General features: G+C 40.2%; 1 protein-coding gene across 1 annotated transcript in view; it reads left to right on the forward strand.

Annotated features, from left to right (window-relative positions):
- Window positions 1-18,771, forward strand: part of PDE11A (phosphodiesterase 11A) — a 409,487-nt gene that overhangs the window by 287,248 nt on the left and 103,468 nt on the right. The window contains exons 11-12 of the mRNA XM_002749280.6: window positions 13,115-13,261; window positions 13,515-13,622. Of these exons, the coding sequence (XP_002749326.3) occupies window positions 13,115-13,261; window positions 13,515-13,622 (255 nt within the window). The remainder of the gene's footprint in view (window positions 1-13,114; window positions 13,262-13,514; window positions 13,623-18,771) is intronic.

The following is an 18,771-nucleotide window of genomic DNA, read 5'->3' on the forward strand; positions in this document are numbered from 1 at the left end:
TATTCCCTTCCCCCAGTACCCCCAGCTTTTTCTGTTTTATAGCTTCAAGGTTTCCTCCTCCCCTCTGTTTCCTGAACTGGATTCACCATTTGGTCTTAACTTTTAAGTCTCCAGCCCTACTATTCCTTTCTTTCTTAACTTCACTGCTGGGCAGGGGCAGAGGAGGAGAGGAAGGGAGGGGAGGAGAGACACCAGGTGGTAGCCAGCTTATCTTTCCTTCTGAGTGACACAAATACATAAAAAGTGAAAGTTAGGTCACCCAGCCAAGGCTGGCAGAGATTTTAGGGTCTTCTGCTCACACATTCTCTCATTTCCAACTTGAATTTTATGCATAGCCCTATTCAAACCCCCCTTCACAATTTCTGGGTGTTAGAATTATAAAACTGTCCAAATTCTTACTCTACCCCACTCTCCACCTTTTCCCTTTAAGTTTCTAACATGGTCATAACTTATTGCAGTTTCTTACCAGTAAGTTAGTTAACTTCTAAGCCTTGTAAGGGTGTGAATTCAACAAGAAACTAGCTGCAGGTGGTAGCCACTAAAAAAATGCTAACTCCCTTCCTTTCAGTTTCATACCCACTTCATATGTCCTTGTTCTTATCTCCTTTCTTTCACAGCTGAAAGCAAGAGAGCAGTATTTACACATTTAACCCTTCTGTGGTGCTAACCATCAGTGATCCTAATTATCAGAAACTATGAAAGTTTAACGGAAAATACATATGGTTATTTAAAACTTGAGTTTCACCCATGGTTTCTGTAATAAGCATTTGTATTAAGCTTTGATTTGATCCCTTTCCCTGACCCAAAACAGAGCTAAAGAAAAATCATTATCAACCGCTTTATCAAATGACTCTCCACATCATTAAATCATGTTGTTGCTTTGGCAGAAGCGGGAGGCAAATTCAAAAACACGTTACCCACGAATTCCAGAAACATCAGAGTAGGAAGAGCAGCTGATACTTACCAGCCTGATTGTCTTGCTTGTGCTCTGGGACTGGTCCCTAACACTTTCCCCTTGCTGGCTCTGCCACCCTGCCTCTTAGTCGGGGCCTCCCTTCTCAGAAGGGGGATTAAGAGTCGGAACCTCCCTACTGACCTTTGGAAATGGAACTTTTCTTCCGACCTCAAGACGTTGCCTCCTTTTACTTTCCTAACCCCCTCTTCCTCCTGAGGATCCTTTGACATCTTTCCATTGAACTTAGCAAACATTTAGGGGCAGCCTGCTAAGGGCTGGACTTTCTATCTGGTACAAAAATGAGGCAGGTACAGTTTCTGTTCTGTTCTGCCCTTCAGAGAGTCCCTGTCTCGTGGGATGCATAGATACCTGTGCAGCAAGCACCTGGCAATGTACCTGATGCATAGCAAGCCCTAAGTATTTGTCTAATGAACTGGATGAGTGGATGACTGCACAGCAGCTTCAATGGAGAATAGTCTATGGTAAATGCTGTAGGAGAGAAAAGGACAAAAGGTAAGGGGAGATCGAAGTGAGAGGCATTGCCTGTGCTTAGAGGCACCAGGAAGAACTTTGTCAGGGGCAGTAGAGAAGATCAGAGCTGCAGGCCAGGGGCTCTGTCAAGCTAGGCAAGGTGAGGCAAACTGGGATTGTCAGTAGGACTCCCTGAGAAAGGGAAATCTTTCCTGGGCCTTTTCTCAACAGAATAGTCGTACATAATTTTCTAAATACAGGGAGTGTAATGATAGGAACCTAGGCATGGTAAAGGAGGGTGCACACAACAAGATTCTTAGACTGGAGAAGCACTCCCTGCCAGCTCTCCACAAGAGTGTCTTTTCCCTGGCAGAAAGAGCAGCCTGATAATTACATTTGACAAGGTTACAGCTCCCTGATCCTTACCTTTTTTTTTTTAAAGAGACAGTGTCTCACTCTTTCACCCAGGCAGCTGCACTGCAGTGTTGTGATCCTAGCTCACTGCAGTCCTGAACTCCTGGGCTCAAGCAGTTCTCCCACCTCAGCCTCCCAAGTAGCTGGGACTGCAGGTGTGGACCATTGTGCCTGGCTAATTTTTTTTCTGTAGAGACAGGATCTTGCCCAGGCTGGTCTCCAACTCCTAGCTTCAAGTGATCCTCCTGCCTTGGCCTCCCAAAGTGTTGGGATTACATACGCCATCACACCCACCTCTTATCTTTAACTTGGACTTGATGTATCATGTTTCCCTCCAGTGTATCTTGGATACCCCCATATTGAATATATTTGTTTCCAAGAGTGAATATGGTACCGTTCCCTAAAGAAAAAAAGCCTTTCTTGATTGCCTTCTCTAAGGCACCAAGGAGAGGAAGAACTAGAATTGTAATTGGGACACTTTAAAGGAACCCCCATTCTTGGGTCTGACACCAACATTTATTTTGAATTTCTAGATATTTAGAACTCAGTGCATTTGCAATAATGATAACCATCTGTTATGGACTAAATTGTGTCTTCTCCACTCCCAAATTCATATGTTGAAACCCTAATCCCTAGTACCTTAAAATGTGGCTGTATTTGGAGATAGAGGTTTTAAAGAGGTCATTAAGGCTAAATGAGGTCATATGGTTGATGCCTTATACAATGACTGGTGTCTTACGAGAAGAGGAAAAGACACCAGAGGTGCACATGTACAGAGAGAAGCCTGTGTGAGCACACAGTGAGAAGGCAGCCATACACAAGCCAAGGAGAGAGGCCTCCACAAACCAAATCTGCCCAGTACCTTGCTTTTGCATGTTCAGCCTCAAGAACTGTGGGAAAATAAATTTCTGTTGTCTAGGCCACCCAGTTTGTGGTATTTTGTTACGGCAGCCACAGCAGACTAATACACTGTTGTATACTGAGGGCCTCCTATGAACCTGGCACTGTGCTAAGTATTTTGTCTCACTTAAGCTTTTCAATGACTGTAAGACAGTTGTCATTGTGTTCCCTTCTCAGAATGGGACACTGATGCCCAAGGCGACAGCTTTAGTACACAGCAAACTCAGATTCAAATGCACATCTGTTTGGCTTGGGAGGTTATGTACTTGGCATCCCACCAACCCACATTTACTGAGTACTGGCCATGAGAAAAGTATTAGACTATGATAATTGCTGACATTTGAGAATCTTAATCCTTTCCTTATGGAACTTACAAATGATGAGAGACAGATTCACAAAGACCACAAAAATAAATAAATTGTTTAAAGCTGCATGGAAGAAAATCTCTGGAAGCAATAATTCCATGCTGTGCCACAGTGAATCTAAGCTAAGAGGCATTCAAATAATTGTGTGGACAATATAGGGTAGTGGTTACAAACACAGAGAGCAGGGGTAGAGACATTAGGTTTGCTGTCTAGTCAAACCCAGCAGTTTTCTAGTTATGTGACCTTCAGAAAGTTGCTTATCTTCTTAACTCCAGTTACTTCATCTGTGCTATGGAGGCTAAGTTGGGATTAGTAATAGAATCTTGCCCATGAGGCCATTGCAGGATTAAATGAAATATTATAAAGCACTTAGCACAATGCTTGATAACAATGCTTGATACACAACATGCCTTAATAAATGTACCGTGATGAAAAAGAAACACAGGCATTTCTAATGAGTGTTCCACCCAGCACTAACAAAACTAGCCAACCTGTCTAAACATGGTTGAGTTCTTAATTTTTTAAATTGGTAATACTAATAAGTATTATTCAATTTATGACTATCCTCACTGACCCTTGCATGTGGGTTTTCAAATATAATTTCATTTCCAAGTAGTTTTGCTCTGTCCACCATATTCAGCTTAAGTCAGATACCAACACATTTCACCAAAAACACAGTCCAGGCAAAATTAGTGTTTGTCAGTGTGGAATAACAGTCTAACAGAATGGAAGACAGAATGAACTAATAAAATATCTGTGAGAAGTCAAAGAGCAGATTAAAAACGAAGCGTGTTCATGACATTGTGTGCATGCATGTACTTGTGTGTGTATTCAGGAGCACCTCTATCCAGCCAAGAGTAAATCCAGGTACAATTCAAGACAGGGAATTGTGGCTCAGGAATCAGGACACACACCCCTCTTTGCCTCACTTGATAGATTACTTCTTCACTCCAAGTGATGGCTTTATTCAGCCCTAAGAGTAGAAACCTCTTTTATAATGCTTCATGTGCTTTTGTGGCAAAAATATATATATATAAATATTTACTGGATGTATAAGTAATAGTATATAAATTCTTATTTATATTGCTGCATAGCAGGACCACAAAAAACATGTGGGAACTAGAGTCTATTTTTCTCTAAGAAGACACCCAACGGATTGTTGAGACAACAGCAGAGAGAGGCTTTGTTTCAGAAGTGACAAAGAGGCTCTACCCTACTTTTTGATGCACAGGATGGGAAACTGTTTATATTGAATGCATAGATTTCAAAATCTTTCTTCTGACCAGCTCACTGGAAGGTGATGATTGGGTAACTAGCCTCATGTGTCACTGGTGACAGCGTACACTCCTATCTCCAAATAGCAGGCCAAAAAATGGGGTCTTGGGGTACAGAACAAGATTAAGGAAGAGCATGGGATACAGATAGTAATATGAATAGAAAATGCGAACAAACCCCTCTCCTGGAAGTGGCTCTGCACTGTCCTCTTCATCCTCAAGGTGGCCCACTATTGCCACTAGCTACTAAGTCTAATCCCAAGGTTCCGGTTTCACCCTTCACTGGCTTTGCTCTACAGTGGGGTGTGGTACAGTGTAACAGAGCCATTGGCACTCATCAACCCAGTACGAGCAGGGCAAGATTGGGTTAACTTTGATCAAAACCATGAACACAGAAAGTTGAGCCTCCCGTTCCCTTTGCTCTCTAACATTGTTCTCTACCATTTCACAGGCCTCGAGGCTTCACACCTTTTGCTGACTTTTGTGCCTTAAGAGCTTGGTTCCTTATTAGTGTTGACTTGTTCCTCTGACTTCTTGTTACTGGCAATGCTTTGATACACTTGACATTTTAAACTACAGAAACAAGGGAGTATGATGTTCATTAGGCTTAGCTGTTTGACACTGAAGTGCTAAACCAACTCATGTGGTCTCTATTATTGGTTTACAAATCCCGGTCCATCTCTAGAGGCTGACGTTCCCAGACAAGCTCATCTCCTGTTGGTGAACAAGTTCTCTCATCATTGTTCTTCTTTGTTCTTTTTCTGCCTAGTCACTGAAACAGTGTTTTCTCATGCCTGTGTGCTACTAAGCACCATGGAGAATGGAAGAAGAAACAGTGGTTGTGCCTTCCCTCTCTCTGGTAAGGCAGCAGCAGGGAGGGTCAGTAAAGACTCAGAAAGACCACAGTGCAGCAAGTTGGATTGAGGTAGGCAAGAAGCCATTAAGATTCAACCAAGCATGTTAAGAAGCAATATACAGAGGGCATGGTAGTCCTGGCAGGACCAAGACAAAAGGCAGCAATTTGCTGAGCTAGAAAGACCATGCTGGACTGGCAGCATCATCTTTGGGGAATTCATGTCTCACATCTCTAGACCTTAATGTCTAATGCAGTCAGCATAGCCTTAGCTGCCTCTTATCTCCCCCAAGAGCACTTCCTTCCTTCCATCACCTTCCCACTGCTAAAACATAGGAAGAAGGACACTATAAGAAGTTCATGACAAACTCACAGAGCCACCATGCTGCACTCACACATCCACCCACAAGGACCCACGTTCTTCTTGGAGGGATGAAGCAGGCTAACCTCAGAGTCACACAGCTGGTGAGCTCAGATTGGAACTTGAAGATTGGGGTCACAGGGTTAGGTTAGGGTCCAAGCAATTCTCCTGCCTCGGCCTCCCAAGTAGTTGGGATTACAGGCATGTTGGGGTCCGGCACGTCTGCCAGGGGGCTACCGACCTGCAGGAGTCCCCGAGACTGCCAAAGTAGATGTCTCATTCAACCTGAGGGAGAGAGTGCACGGAAATGAAAGAAAAAAGAAAAGCGGAGTCTGGAGGGCTGGCTTAGGCTATGTCCAAGCAGCAATTTTATTTTTGCAATATGTTCCACTATATACTTTTCTGAAGTTAATGTTGTTTATGCCAGATCAACATACTTAAGTTGCAGTAAGCAAGTTACACCCACTAAGTTATACCCAGTAAGTTAAGCCCAGTAAGTCAGTTACACCCAGTAAGTTACAGTAAGTAAGTTACGCCCAGCAAGTTACACCCAGTAAGTACTTAACAATTGTAAATACTTAAGTCACAAGGTAAGCAAGTTACAGTTATGCCCAGTAAGTTAGTAAGTAAGTTACCAAGTGTAAATACTTAAGTTAATATTTTACAAAGAAGGTAACAAGGGTCCAAAATGAACACAATCAAGCAATAAACCATAAGGAGCCAAAAGTGGATGCAATGCCTCCCAAGTCCTCATATCCATAAAGTAATGTCTGTTAATTATTTTGAATAGCATAGTCCCTCTCTCAGTTCCTGCTTTCCTTCAGCTCGACTCCCCCAACCGGGGATCTGTGTCCGGGCTCAAGCTCACCATATGGCAAGGCCCATTTCCTAGGGGCCTCACATGGGAGTGATCCCCACAGATCCCTCACAGGCACATGCCAACATGCCCACCTAATTTTTGTATTTTTAGTAAAGACGAGGTTTCACCATCTTATCCAGATTGGTCTCGAAGTCCTGACCTCAGGTGATCCACCCGCCTCAGCCTCCCAAAGTACTGGGATTACAGGCATGAGCCACCGCGCCTGGCCCTTCCTCCCTTACTTACATCCTTCAGGAGCACATCCTTTCTTTTCGCTCTAGAGTACTCTCTCATTTCCCCTGGTTCTTTCAAAATAGATAATTGACAGTCCATTAGACTCAACTGAAAACAAATTTCTTTTTCCTGGAGGATACAGAGAGTTGCTTGGTCTTCACATTTTCCCAGAAGAGGAAAGAAAGGGTTTGCTGTTGAGTGCAGCAAGGAAGGGGAAAAGGAAGCACTGACAATTGCTTTCCCATACCAAAAGGGCCCAAACATTTGTCACCAGCCACAACTAAAGTTGGGACCAGAGATTCAAAGGGGAAGTTCTGGGAGGTTTGACCATAGAGAGTGGGGACTGGTCACTACCAGGGGTCGAGGGAGCCAACCTGGCATGAACAGTGAACAGAAGTCAGTCCTGGAGTCACAGACAAGCCAGGCGCCTTCACTGTGGTCCAAGGCCACTGGAGCTTGGCAAAGCAGATGCCCTTTACTTGGATGAACTCAAGTTTTACAGATGTTGAGGCAGCCTAGGGCTCCAAGCCTGTTAGGGAAAGTCTTGGATCTCTGCGAACAAGCATTGTTTTTTGTTGTTGTTGTTAACAATGGGGCCCTCTGTCTGTGCCTCTGGGTATTGCACCATCTTCAGAGGAGACTGGAACTCTACTCTGAAGTGCTGTTGTGTGCCATGTTTCCTTATTCTCCTGGTGAACTTGTATTCAGCCTTCAATGCCCACATCAGATGGTCCTCCTCCATTGTACTTCTTGGCATCTCATAGGTTCACTCCTGTTGTTGCCTCTGAACTTTAGGCTTCTGGGGTTTTTTTTGTTTTTGTTTTTGTTTTGTTTTGTTTTGTTTTCCTATAAATCATTGTTTACTCTTCTTTCTTCTTGAGTAGACTGTGAGCATGCCAGGAATGGAGTCCACAGCTTTTCTTAGGTTTTAATACATGTGAATTCATAGACTTTCCCAAATGAGTTTTATATAAGTAAAGACACAAACATTGTTCCTCACATGGGTCTAGGCTGCTCATAATAAAAAAAGGATTGAAAAGCTAGTCATCTGGATATAAATCCTAAACGCCAGCCATGTTAGCTTGGGTGCACCCAAGTTAGTTTGCATAATACAGGAAGGGGGACCTTGACTTGACATAGGCCCATTTTGAGAGGCAATTTCATGGCTGGGAGGCAGTCTCTAGCACAAAGCTCCCCAGGTTCAAATCTGCCAATCACACTGTGCAAATTTGACCAACTTATTCATTATCCATTCCAGTTGCCTCATTGTAACATGGAATTAAAAGTATACCCAAGCTCTTAGGGTTCCTGTGAACATCAAATTCTTAGGTTTTAATACATGTGAATTTAGAGTGCATGCAAAGTATAATACTAAAACAGCACCTGGCACATAATAAGGGTTATAATTATATTGGCAAAAGAAATAACTTTGCTGTCTCTTCCACTTTACCACAGCTCAACCTCCTGTCTCCATTAATCCCAGAACCATAAGGCCCCTGACTACTGCTTTTGTCCAGAGGATTAAGAGAGTGAGTGGGCTGGAATTAGCAACAAGTCCATTTTCCTTGGAATTGCCAGGGCTGGACTACCACCCACTTTGTTGTTTCTTCCCATTTTCTGAGCATCACAAAATGTAATATTCATGTGTCAAGGGATCCAGGATTGTATTTTAACATTTTATGGCCTCTTTGTAAAACTACCTTTTCAATTTTAGAGGAGGCAGTTTTATGACTCCCTTTGATAACCACTTAACTATTAAGACCCAAACAAAGAAGAGGAATGGTCAAAGGATATCAGGTACTTCCAGCCAGCTAGAGTCTCACTTCTTGAACATTATTCAAATTAGCTCCAGGACTCATAATTCTGTGTTTTCATTTATTGCTGCAGTAAAGTAAATGGTTCTTTTATCCAAATGTTATTTCCTGGCTATTAATTCAGTAGTTATTTTGGATTGTGGCACTCCTCTTTGATTTAGAGATATGACACCTTATAAATATTTAAAAGTTGAAGACTGACACTTGGAGAAATTGACTTTGATTTGCTTTGTTAATATCCTATGGCTAGAGTAATTATAGGTTTGGAAGATGCGACCTCATTTTCTGTTTACCGGAAGCAATGGGAAGCACGTGTCTCTATAACAAGGAATTTGTCAATGGAAGGTTGTTCCAAATCTTTTGCAGACCAGATCTCTATGCTTGTCTGCTCAGGATACATACTGCCCATTACTCTTCATAGTGTTCTCCAGACCCTGCTCTTGAACCCAGCAACGTGGGGATGAAAACTACCCAGACTTCTCAAAATAGCTGAAAATGATCATTCCTGAAAGGCTTGGAACTTTCTTTCTTTCATCTACAAGTGCCAGCAAGGGTTTATGGCAGGGCTCAGGGTGATCTACAGACTGGTATGATTTAAACATGGATCAATCAACCTATTAGGGGAAAAATAGACCAGGTCAGTAAGGATGGGTCTTGGTGAACCAGAGGTCATTTTACATTTTCAACCTAATGTTCTTATTTCCTTTCCATTAACATTTCATAATGAAAAAATGCCTATATTCTTTAATTTTTAAGATAATTAAGTGAATTTAGTGCCTTTGAAGGGTAGAGGATTTATAATGGCATCAGAGAATACACTATTAATAATCTACGAAGACAGGAGCCACCTGGAGCAGAACAGTGCTGCCTCCATCACCATTTCTGCTTCTTTGGTGACACACTGTAATAAGGTTCAGCCTCCTTTGCCAATTCAGAACCAAACTTCTCTCCTGATACCAGAAAGATTTGTGTCTTTTGGGACAGGGCCTCTATCTCTTAAAAAGTGTTTTGTTTGTTTTTCACTAGCATTTGATTCTGAATTGGAACAAATTACAGCAAGCACAGATCTTGTATTCTCTGTTTACAAACCCTCAAACATGTGACAGTAGTAAAGAATTGCTCCGAAGCTTCCCTAAGGAAAAGAAAATGGTGTCTGCCTCTAAGATTGTTGGAGCCTAATAAGTGAGTTCACTGGCAGAAGTGAATCCACAGGGACACAGAATAAGAGAAAGAGAGCCACATGGTTGCAGCCAGGCCTGTGCACATAGAAACAAAGGGCCTATAGACCAATCTGAGTTCTCCAAGCTGACCATTCAAGGTATCATTTAATAAAGATAACTTCATTGATTTTTGGATAAAGATGATAGATTAAATACACTCATTTTCTTTTGTTCTCTCCCCAGGCCCTATTAAAACAAAAATAAAGGAGTTTTTTAAGGCATAAATTCCCAAGCCAAAGAAATTGGGAAGGGACTTAATGGGGACAAAATTTTGGATGCTAGAAAACAGATGGATGAACAGGAAGTAATTAGCAAACTCAAGACAGCCAAAATTACCTAGCAATGGGAAAAGCTGAGAGGCAAGCAGACTTATACCATAGACTCCTCCCAATAAATGGCTCAGGAATTGAGTAATTAAGTACCTTTGGAAGTGCTAATGAAGGTGGGATTATAAACAGGAAAACAGAGAGTCTAAGAAGAAGTTAGAGCCCCAGATCCTTTGTACTACTCCCCCACTCCTTGTCCTCTGGAGAGAGTGTAATTGCAGGTCTTTGGGTTAGGGAGTCGTCAGTGCGGAGCGTGAGGGTGGGACTGAATGAACAGGAGACCAGCGCTGAGGCTCCTCATCCACCCTGCTTTCCCACTAGGTTCCAGTCAGAAGATTCTTTTCTGGGGATTCGGAGTAGCTAAAGAGCAAAGATACAAAGAGCTGACATTTGGTGGCATCCCCAAGGAAACAGGTCAGACAGATTCCGCCTACAGAGAAGTCCCCAGAAACTCCAACAGAAACTTTTAGAGCTCCACTTTTACACAGGAGTGGAAAACTAAAGGTTACAAGGCCACTAAGGAAAACTTCTAATATTTCTAAAGCCTCTAATGTTTTAAAATTATTGAAAGTTGGCTGATGAAGAAACAGACTAAACCATTAATTGATGAATGGAACAAAAATGTGGTATATGCTTACAATGGAATATTATTTAGCTTTAAAAAGAAAGAAAACCTGTCATATGCTTTAACGTGGATGAACTTTGAGGACATTATGCGAAGACAAATGAGCCAATCACAAAACAGACAAATATTGCATGATTCTACTTATACAATGTAGAGTAACCAAACTCATAGAAACAGAAAGTAGAATGGTGGTTGCCGATAGTGGGAGGAGGAGGAAATGGGGAGTTGTTAAATAGGTATGGAGTTTCAGCCAAAAAAGTTCTAGAGATCTGTCGTATGACAATTTGCATATAGTTAACAATATTGCACTGTACACTTAAAGTTGTCCGACAGTAAATTTTGTGTGTCCATGTTTTTTACCACAATAAAAACAGAGAGATACTAAAACTAAGTACAGAGAGTGAAACAAATTATGAGAAAAAAATGACAAATAGAATTGTCATTCACATCCTCAGGAGGTAAGAAAACATATTGTATCCATGAAATAAAATTAAGATGCTATTAAAAAAAATAAAAAGGAACATCCAGACGGCAAAAGAAGAGCTCTTAGGATGAAAACCAGGGTATTAAAATCTCAAGAGTAAGAAGGTCCTAGAAAGCAGAGCAAAAAGGAAAAGAAATGAAAAATATGAGAAATGAAAACTAAAAGAAAAGAGCAATGAAAAGAAAGAAAGGAAAACCAGTCCAAAGGTCAAGTTAAGGGAATTTCAGAAAAATAAAAGAAAGAAAGAAGTCTTTAAAGAGCCTATTTTAAATGTTTTTTCTAGAATTAAAAGACATAATTTTCCAATTAAGAAAAGGGCTAACAAAGTACCTAGGATAATGAATGAAAACAAACTAACACCAAGGCACATTTGCATGACGTATCGGAACTCTTGAAGCAAAAAAGATGCTACAAAAACTCTGTGGGAGAGGGAGTTATTTTCAAAGTGTAATAACCCAGAATAGCTTCTGACATCTCAAAAGTAACATCTAAAGCTCAAAAAGCAATGCCTTTAACATTCTAATGGAATAATTTCCAACCTAGAAATCTTACCTAGACAAACTATTAATGAAATGTGACAGTAATACAAAAACATTTCAGACTGCCCAACCTCACAAATCTACCACACCTTTTCTTGGGAATCTATTAGAGGATGTGTCTCACCAAAATGAAAGGAGAAACCAAGAAAGAGAAAGATGTGGGCCAGAGAAACAAGAGAGAAAAAGTCATCCCCACAATTATGGCAAAGGACTATCCTAGGATGAAAACTACACATCAGACATAGAAGATAGTTGGTCTAAACTGGAGAAATGCCAGAAGTACCTGGAGTGATTTATTCATGAAACTGATGGAATGCCCAAAGCATATGAACATTTGAGAAGAGACTTAGACAACTGGTAGAGAGTTTAGGGGTTGAATTATTTGCAAGTACATGGAGAACTAAGCTCCACCTATGGAGGAACATAGAGTTGGGAAGGAAGGATTAATTATGTGATTTCTGGAATGCTTAGAGCAGCCAGAGTTGGATTTAATCTCTTAGCCAAAGTAAGTAGTTCCAGGGCATAAATTATTGTCAGGGTAATTTAAACCCAGTGAATAGACTAGGAGTATGAATACAGAATGGTCTCTGATAACCTGAAAACATAAAAGTGACTCCCTTACGAAGAGTGATCCAAAGAATATGGTAAACCCAATGAAATCAGCCTATAAATGATTTCCAAAGATTTTTTTTTTTCTCCTTTTTAGGCTCATTGGTGGGACAGTTGATTGACAGTTGCCTAACATGGGTGTTTTGAAAACCTTGAATGTGTATGACCAGTATTGTAATTATGTTGTGACACATATGTAGAATGAAGCTAAATAAGATAGCAAAATTGATCTCTTCAGTGAAATATATGCTTATGCTAAACCTCTAGATATCTCTATGTTATTAAGACAACATATTTCTCACCAGAGATGTGCTGTCTGATCCTTTCAATCCTTCTGAATATACAGAACACATGTGTAACAAAGAACATGTGCAAGCTACAGGGTATAAGAAACAAGGCAAAGTGGTGTATTCCCGTCTCCTCCTGAATAGCATCAATTAAAATTCACAGCTGCTGGCTGCCCAGATGTTTCTTTTTAGTGCTCTGTAATATGCATCAGAATATATTGTATGACTACGGTTTCCATAAACTTGACAGTTCTGTATTCTAAATTCTGCAGACTAGATCCAGTGTGTATTTTATCTTGAGATTAGTACCCGCCCCAACCCTGCCCCTCCCTACCTTCATTTGCTTGGGGCATTTGCAGTTCAGAAACAAAAGACATTTACAGCTCAGAGTTTAGCTATATCAGGGTGTAAGTGCAGGTCAGGCCTGATTTATGTGGCACTTCTGATAAGCAGGGGAGGAGAGCAGGATGGGGGTTTGGAAAAGCTGGTGAACTTGGCTTGACTTATGTCTTTCGCTTTTGTAGGCAGCCAACATCCCTCTGGTGTCAGAACTTGCCATTGATGACATTCATTTTGATGACTTTTCTCTCGACGTTGATGCCATGATTACAGCTGCTCTCCGGATGTTCATGGAGCTGGGGATGGTACAGAAATTTAAAATCGACTATGAGGTAAGATATTCTGTCTTGGGTGATCCAAGCAGTTCACCTAGGATTAGCCACTCTGAACCACCAGTTTCCTAAATACAAAGTGGGGATGATAATCCCTGCCCTGCACACCTCATGGGATTACTGTGAGAACCAGAAGAGATGTTTGTGGAAGGCCTTTGATCGTTGACGGTTACTCAGACATAACGCACCATTGAGATAAGGGTCCACTGGAGACCTTACAACTGCCTGACACACCCTCTCCTTTCCATTTCAGACACTGTGTAGGTGGCTATTGACAGTGAGGAAAAACTATCGAATGGTTCTGTACCACAACTGGAGACATGCCTTCAACGTGTGTCAGCTGATGTTCGCGATGTTAACCGTAAGTATGCTTAGTGATGGTGGAAAGTCATTTCCCATTCGTAGGAACAGTCCGGCCTTCTCCTATACATTTCCATTTCTCTGAAAAATTACCTGTAATCATTTTACGTTGGAACTTACCTGCCCTGGTTATGAAAGTATATATGTGCCAGCAATTTCTGAGCTTGAAAGCAATAACATTATTGACACCTTAAAGCCAGTGTAGCCTTGGAATGATTGCTTCAGCTTCTGTTCAGTGTTTTTCCTTGATAAACTGGTTCTTTTACAAAAGAAATGCTTACATTTTTAAAGTAATCTTTTTGCAGAGGGAAAAAAAGTAATCCTTTTGCAGATGAGTAATAGAACAAAGAGATCACTGGATATGACTCTCTGGGCTGGTGGAAAGCCAGTAGGGAGGTATGAACATCACCCACAGGAATACGGAAATCCTGAGTGGATGCTTATTTGAGAGAATGCCCAGGGAGCCCAAGGGGAAAAAGAAGGGGTAGGAGTGCATGCTCTCCAGGTTTAGGGCTTACTTGCCTTAAAATCTCTGCCCCGGGGGCTATAACCCAGTGATGGTGGCCAGCCTGTTCCACAGAGATATCTAGCACAGCAGAGGTAAGCCTTGTTATTTAATCTGAAGGCAAATATTTGTGGCAAAGATTCAAACCAAATCCTCTATTTACTTCTTCCTGGCAAGAAATAAGGCTTGTTTTGGCATAATTTCTACTACATTGTTAAGCTATCATCAAGTAAAATATTTTCTGGCTTAAATATATTGGTTTCTTTGTCCTCATAGTTACATATACAAACATGTGTACGTAGATATCTGTGAGTGTGTGTAAACATATTGCCATACCAAAAAAAAAAAAAAAAAGTAAGTCTTGGATTCTTCAACATAAAACAAATACCTTATATTTTTGCACCCAGACTAAAATTTAAACACAAAATCAGAACTCCAAATGAAATGCATTTTCCTTTGGTCCAAATGAACAAAGACAATTCGCTTCCTAGGAAAAAAAAATCTCTGCCTCATTTTCTGCCTATTAAAATTGTACTCATCCTTGATGGCATTGATCTAGTGCCAGTTTTTCTACAAAGTCTTCCCCTTTCTCCCAAATCATCAATAATTACTTCTTTCCCTGTACTATATCTAGTACAACACATCTTCCTTACTACTGTGTTTTGTTTGTTTGTTGTTGTTGTTTTTGAGATGGAGTCACGTTCTGTTGCCCAGGCTGGAGTGCAGTGGTGCAATCTCAGCTCACTGCAACCTCCGCCTCCTGGTTTTAAGCTGATTCTCCTGCCTTAGCCTCCTGAGTAGCAGAGAGTACAGGTACATGCCACTGTGCCTGGCTAATTTTTTGCATTTTTAGTACAGACAGGGTTTCACCATATTGTTCAGGATGTTCTCAATCCCTTGACCTTGTGATCCACCTGCCTCAGCCTCCCAAAGGGCTGGGATTACATGAGCCACCGCACCCGGCCACCACTGTGTATTTTAAGTTACAAATCTGTCATCCTCCTATAGGGTAAGCTGCTGAGGGAAGAGATCATTTCTTGTTCTTTCAACAATATCTATGCGTATTTGGTCAACCACCATGTGTTGAGGGTTGCACCAGCACCTTGCACTCTGTCATGTACTTGATTGGTTTTCAAAAAACGTACATTGAATTGACCTGAAATGTGCATAAAAAGATGGGGCTAGAATATCTTTTATGCTAGGGACTTGTGCTTTGGGTCCTCATCTGCTTAAGGAACAGGTAGACTGGCCTGGGAAAACTGGACTGGTCCCATTCGTCTGTTGTATTCGCCATCGGAAGAGTGAGCCAGTCAAGTGAGAAAGAAAGATGCTTTGAACCCTGAGGCTTAATGGTTCAAGTGACAACTATTACTTGGGAAAAAAAAAACCTTTATTTTGTTTTCTTTATCATTCCTTAGTAAACAAGGTATAATTTTCCGTGTATAGAGTTCATGAGTCTGGCCCACAGAGGACATACAATAAAGAACTTGTTAATCCATTATTCTGGAAAACCTATGGATTTATGCTGAATTGCCAAAGTAAGTAAGCAGAAACCCTGTTCAATGAAGGAAAAAGGAATGACTGTGACATTTTTGAGTTAGAAATGTCAAGGGCAGAGACAGATTTTTATGACAAGCCCTAAATAGTTGGAATAGGGGAAACTGGCAAGAGCAGCAGGGTCACAGTGGACACTTAGGAACAAAGGAAATGTATACTCAGTTTTCTGCAGTGGATATTTCCGTGATATGGGCAATTTTGATCCTTTCCAAGAAATTGAAGAAAATAGAATTCTCAAACTATGTCACCATAATGGGGACACTCATATCGTCAGAATACTTCCAGTGTGCAGTTGTTTTGCAAGTATGCTCGGCAATCTTGAAGAGCACCATTGTTGGAGAAGACTTAGGGTTTGTTTTGTTTTGTTTCATTTATGCTAACACAAAAAGAGGAGACCTCATTGCTAAATCTCTCTAAGGAGGGTGGGTGGAGGCGACCACAAAACAAAAACATGACTTCAGAAAGAATAAAACATTATTTTTTTTTTCTCCTTCACATTGTATTGAGTAGCCATATCTGGAAATGATAGTATTTTCTGCTCATTAAATTTTGTTGAACTTCTCTAAGGGTTCCAATCTGTTGAAAGTGTCAACTTTTATTTTTCTCTAACATAAGTATCTTCTCCAAACTTGACTTTGGTCAGTCTGGTTAATCAGAATTTTTAAATTAAGAAAATAATTACAGAAGTATCAAAAACGACTTAGTCAGTGTGGCTAAAAACAAACTTAATTTACTCACCAATTCTCATCTCTGGAAGTGACCTCAGCCTATGGTAAAATAATGCCCTGTTTATTTCCATGAATGGCCACTCATGCTTTGGACACTCCTGAAAACTCTAAGTCTTTCAATGTTTACATCTTATTAAATTTTATTTAATATTACATTATTATTGAACGTCCATTCCAATGATTTCATATTTCCTATCTGTGAGTTGTGTTAGAACCAAATTCTCTATTAATCTGGGGGAAAAGAAAAAGAAAAAGAAATTCAGCATATACTGACCACGGGATTCATGTCATAAGGCTAAGCAAGCACGGCGCACGTGTGCTGAGAATTCCTCTAGATGACGCTCCAAGGCAAAGTTTCCCAGCTGGTTTCCAGAAAAGGGAAAAAAAAACCTTACCAACCTTGCTTGAAAGTGCTTCTTTTTTTCTAGCACAGGGGATACTGAGGTACACACCCTACCACAAAATAAATGTTTTTCTTAAAAGAGATAGCAACTAAACCAGTCTGTCGGAAAAAAGCCTCTACTATCAGGATGGGCCCGTTTTGTGACTGCTGCCTTGCATACCGTGCTGTTAATGTGAATAATCAAGTGTTCTCCGTGTGCCCTTAAATCTGTGACTGTGTATTTTTCCTAAGCCCATTGTCTCTGGGAATAGGGAGATGCATAGTTGTGTGTCACTGCTGAGCAAATTTTGGCATCACGTACAACAGGACAAGCAAATTATAAACATATGCCCCAGCTTCCTAACCTTTAACCCTAAAAGCACTTCACGCGTGGAAAATAAACTTATTGACTCAGCATTGTGTTTTGCAAAAGCATTCAGGTTCATGTCTAGGTAACAAAGAGGTTTTGTTCCTTTAGAAATTAAAAAAAAAAACCACTCTGTAGGATAGGCAAATTGCTATAAAATGATGAGCATTTTGTTCACTGGGAACCCTGTTAATTACTTATTAATTTGTTCCATGCCTCTGGTCTGAAATTTCACATTTATAAATTTGAAATATTCAATGTTATTCTTTACTTTTAAAGAGATATTTAAATAGTTAAAATTTCCCAAATACTTTGAATTACTCTGATAAATACAGTAAGTGGGACCAGTTACTACTTGTGGTTAAAATGAGAAAGAAAAACCTGCAGATCAATGACCATTATATAAATTATCTTTACTAATAAGGGTTTATAGAATAAACATTCCATCATGCACATATATAATAAATAAATTATAACTATAAATACATGATGAAAGATGATGGATGTTATTTCTCATATTCACAGTGTAGACCAGATATAGGAAATGACTGTGCTTTTGTTTGTATTCTGTAAAATAAAAGGCAAAGTGGTGCCAAGTTTGCAGACATTTTTTCCATTTTATTAATGATGTATGAGCTCTGACAGATTTTTCCAAGGGGAAAAAAAAAGATTTCTTTTAAGAGTCAGTATTCTTTACTATCCCATAAATGTACTCATTAGCACTTTGGGCCATGCCCTGCATCCTGCAGGATATCAATAAAGATTAATTGAATGAGTGAATTTAGTTTAGGGTAATATTATTCAAGGAACCATGTTGCTCAGTGTCCAGTTACGAAAAACTGTAAAATGATGAACAACTATCATTGCTCAAAATCTTGTTCTTTCTTCATATCACACTCAGGTTCAGCTAGGGTTCATATAGAATATATATGATCTTGCAGAATTCACTGGATATGAAAAGAGAAGAGCACATGATCACATTAAAATTTATGGTGGTGCTGGCAGCGTGGCGCTGGTGGGGAATTGCAGTTAAACACTAATAATAACCAAGTATCACAGCAAACACATTGACACCCCCTGACATTTACTGGGGGCTTCTTAAATCTTAATGTGGAGGTAGCGTATTTAAATCCATATTTGTGTTGTCAACAAGGTTATTTTCACAGATAAGCCAAACCATTTTATTGATAATTCAAACAAGAGAGCAGAAGGGATGTTTAGGGAGAAAATCCATTCTATTCACCAGCTTGAGGCTAATGTTCTGTCCTCTGACTGCAGTTTCCAGGAAAGCCCTTGATTTTTGAGGTAGAAAATTTCTTCTGGAAGGAGATTTTAGAAGCACAGCTGAAACTCCTCCCTTCCCATCCAAGAAATACAGAACCAATTGAAATTTTAAATAAAATATTTTTACTTAATAATGAGAATCATAATCTCAACAGAAATCAAATTCCTTTGTAGATTTTAACACTGGAAGTTATAAGGAGAGATAGATGTTTTGTTCTGTAACTGATTCGAATAAAGTAATAAACGGTAATCATATTTGTAATCATTAAATATTTTTACGTTGCATTTCCTTATCAATAAAAGTAGTAACTTGTTATATTTGCTTTA

The sequence above is a fragment of the Callithrix jacchus genome, chromosome 6 (assembly GCF_049354715.1).
Source record: "Callithrix jacchus isolate 240 chromosome 6, calJac240_pri, whole genome shotgun sequence".
Classification (NCBI taxonomy): domain Eukaryota; kingdom Metazoa; phylum Chordata; class Mammalia; order Primates; family Cebidae; genus Callithrix; species Callithrix jacchus.